The sequence below is a fragment of the Propithecus coquereli genome, unplaced genomic scaffold, assembly GCF_000956105.1.
Source record: "Propithecus coquereli isolate 6110/MARCELLA unplaced genomic scaffold, Pcoq_1.0 Scaffold49, whole genome shotgun sequence".
In the NCBI taxonomy this organism is placed as follows: domain Eukaryota; kingdom Metazoa; phylum Chordata; class Mammalia; order Primates; family Indriidae; genus Propithecus; species Propithecus coquereli.
The window spans coordinates 530301-533773 of NW_012150729.1; the positions used below are offsets into that span (position 1 = coordinate 530301).

At 32.0% G+C, this 3473-nt stretch overlaps 1 protein-coding gene across 1 annotated transcript in view; it reads right to left on the bottom strand.

Annotated features, from left to right (window-relative positions):
- BAZ2B (bromodomain adjacent to zinc finger domain, 2B) overlaps positions 1-3473 on the bottom strand; it is a 154487-nt gene that overhangs the window by 134337 nt on the left and 16677 nt on the right. Inside the window, exon 3 of the mRNA XM_012655811.1 lies at positions 1023-1190. Coding sequence (XP_012511265.1) covers positions 1023-1190 — 168 coding nt within the window. The remainder of the gene's footprint in view (positions 1-1022; positions 1191-3473) is intronic.

Genomic DNA, 3473 nt, shown 5'->3' on the forward strand with positions numbered 1-3473 from the left:
GGTTACATTTTCTATTTCCTCCACCCGAGCTTGTACTTTTAATTTGTCCCATGGAACTTGAAGCAGTAGTGGAGAGTACAGATGTGTTGATACCAATTACAGATGATGTACTGTTTCCATTTATTGACCCATTTACACCTTGAAAGTAAAAATAAACATGTTTATATAATAGAATATTATTCAGCCTTAAAAAGGAATGAACTACCAATATATATACACAATATGGATGAAACTAAAAACATGACAAATGAAAGAAGCCAGACATAAAAGGTCACATATCTTATGATTAAATATTCACAGTAGGTAAATCTATAAAGACAGAGTACAAACTGGTAATTGCCAGGGGCTGGGGGAGAGAGTACAGAGGAGCAACTGCTTAATGGATACGAGGTTTTCTTTTGGGGTGATGAAAATGTTTGGGAACAAGTTAGAGGTGGCGGCTGCATAACACTGTGAATGCATTAAATGGCACTGAATTGTTCACTTTAAAATGGTTAACATCATGTTATATGAATTTCAAAAAACATGTCTAGAAAGATTACTAAATACAAATGTTCCCCTTTTAGAGCAAACTCCCCAAAACACTTACTCAAGTGAAAAGATAATAAACCATCTAAAATGTTATTTTCAAATTATATTCTAATGATAGTTATAAGTTGCAGACATATTAATCACCATTTAAAAGAAAAACAGAGTACTAGGATATTAGTTTTAATAATGCTTAATTGCAGAAGTAACATATAATATTGGATTCCATATAGGGAGGTAATGAGATATAGTAGAATTGCGTTAAAATCTTGACTATACCACAGCCATATGTCAGCAGTATTTTCTTGAACAACTTACTTAACTTTGGCTGCAAAATTAAAATACTTCCAATTTCAAAGAATTATTGTAAGGATTAAGCATGACAATGTGAAAGGGTCTTGCAAAATGCTATAAAAATGTTATTAAACCTAACTCCTTGAAAATAGTATTGGAATGGAAGTTTTATAGTACTTCACTTATGTTAACATGAATACCTTTTTCAGGACCACTTCGATTACTTTTTCCTGAAGTCCTTGAATGGAATGAAGAAGAATCATGATTCTGGGCTGGAGGAGCAAACAGTGGTGGAATTCCCAGTAATGGTGAAAAGAAGGTTGCCCCCGTACGAGTATGAACATCTGTTGTTCGCCACCATTCTGCACCTCAAAACCAAACAAACCAATCAAACAAAAATATTTGAATTAACTTTTCAGTTAATGTGTCAACTGCTTTCTATATTTTATTCCCTTTCAAAAATATTTCAAGGAATAGAATTGTTACATTATATATAGTTCTGATAATCTTTCTAATTATAAACAGCTTATTAGAACTTGTATACTCTTCTCATTAGGCCAATGTCCAAAAATCTTCACTTAGCACCTTTCTAGAGTTCAAGGATATAAAGAACAAAGGTAGTCCATAGTTTTACAAATAACACTGAAAACTTGAAATATAAAAGAACTACTTTACTCTTTAATTGACTTAAACCATATCTTTTCTAAATTAGTAAAGACAATATTAAGACTATACTAACCTGTTTTAAAACTTTAGAATTTAAGGTTATACCTACAAGCACATTAAGAATTTCCTCAAATTACATACAACATAAATCTGGCTCTGATAAATCAAGTGGTCTAAATAATAACACAAAACTACTATAATCCATTATACCTGAAATACATTTATGAAAGAAAACATTCTATGGTCAAACAAAAACATAAATATAGCAAAATCAGTAAGCCTTTGTTTTAGTTTAAGAAAGGAGTTCTCAAAGAATTTCAAAAACAGGTAATTTTATATTAAAATATAAAAAATTTATAAAGCTTCTCCCCTGAAAGTTAATGAAGAAAGCTTGAATTTTGTTTATACTTCTGTTCATAAATTACAGACAACAATGATTGTTTTATTGACATAAAATGACTAAATGGTAGAAAATCATTGAATACAATTTAGATACTCAAACAGTGGCTCTCAGTTAAAACTTTTAGAAAAGGCAATAAGGCAAGTTTTACAGAATACATTTTTCGAGGAAGAATGAAGTAATCTTATATTACCCCAACTAAAATATTGAAAACCATTTTCTCCAGCTAGATAGCCAGTAGATCACCTAATCAGTTATTATCTTTCAGGCCAGTCTTCCAAAAGATATAGTACAGTTTTCATTGATTGTAACAACCACAAGAAACTTAGAGGAAAAAAACCACAACAGTGTAGTATGGGAAAAACTCAAAATTGTCAGTTTATTGCATTATATGGTCTTTAAAGCTTTTCTAGAAATATCCTTTCATTAAAAATAGAATGTAGGCTTGGCCTGTAATCCTAGCACTTTGGGAGTCCTAGGCGGGAAGATCGCTTGAGGGTAGGAGTTTGAGCCAGCCTGAGCAAGAGCTAGACCCCACCTCTATAAAAAATAGAAAAATTAGCCGGACGTGGCTCCTATAGTCCCAGCTACTCGGGAGGCTGAGGCACAAGGGTCTCTTGAGCCCAGGAATTTGAGGTTGCAGTGAGCTATGATGATGCCACTGCACTCTAGCCTGGGTGATAGAGCAAAACCCTGTCTCAAAAAGAAAAAAGAAAATAGACTGTAAAGTGCACCTTCGTTATCTAATGGCAAAATCTGGTTATAAAAAAAGTGAAATGTTCATTGTAGCTGCCATTCTCAAAGGTCTAAAAAACAGTATAAGCAGAAAACTGCAAAAGCTATTCTTCTGCACTGCAGGAAGGCGATGCTAGTGAAATGACACCAGTGTATATTCAGGCGTGCCTGAATGATGGGAACTGAACCAAGACTAACTATACAAAAGCATTAATCATTTATTCACTGTTCAGATGAAAGACATACATTTAGATAGGGGAACAAAGTGTGTATTTTTGGCTTGTATCAGCACAGTCAGAATCTATTGTTATTTATAGGTTTGAAAACTACGTTCCACCTAGCTAATAAAAAGGGACTGAGGATTCCTGGAGATATTTATATTATTTAAGACAGAGTCTGTAGTCAAAGCATTAAAGTTGAATGTATAGACTTTGTAAACAACCAACAAATCAGTAAGGTAACCGAACTGTAGTAGGATTCAAATATTTTAGACATAAACTCAGAAAAAACATAAAAATGTACTTCAGAATATCAATGATAAATAAGCACATGGTAGGAATTAGAGAAAACAATGGGAAAATGCATGTTATAAATAAATTGCACCACAGAGGAAAATACAAAACAAATGAATAAGATTAATTAAATAAAAAGATGAAAATGGTACAGTTTCTGAATATAAACTTTACAAATGTCTGATATTATTTCATAGGAGATAATATAATTTTTATTAAGTGACAAGTTTAATTACCTTCCAAATTTAGGAAAATAAACAAATTTATTCACTCACAAACTAGCTTGTTGATAAAAGGAAAAGTACAAAATAAGATTACATAAATTAGAACATGAGGAA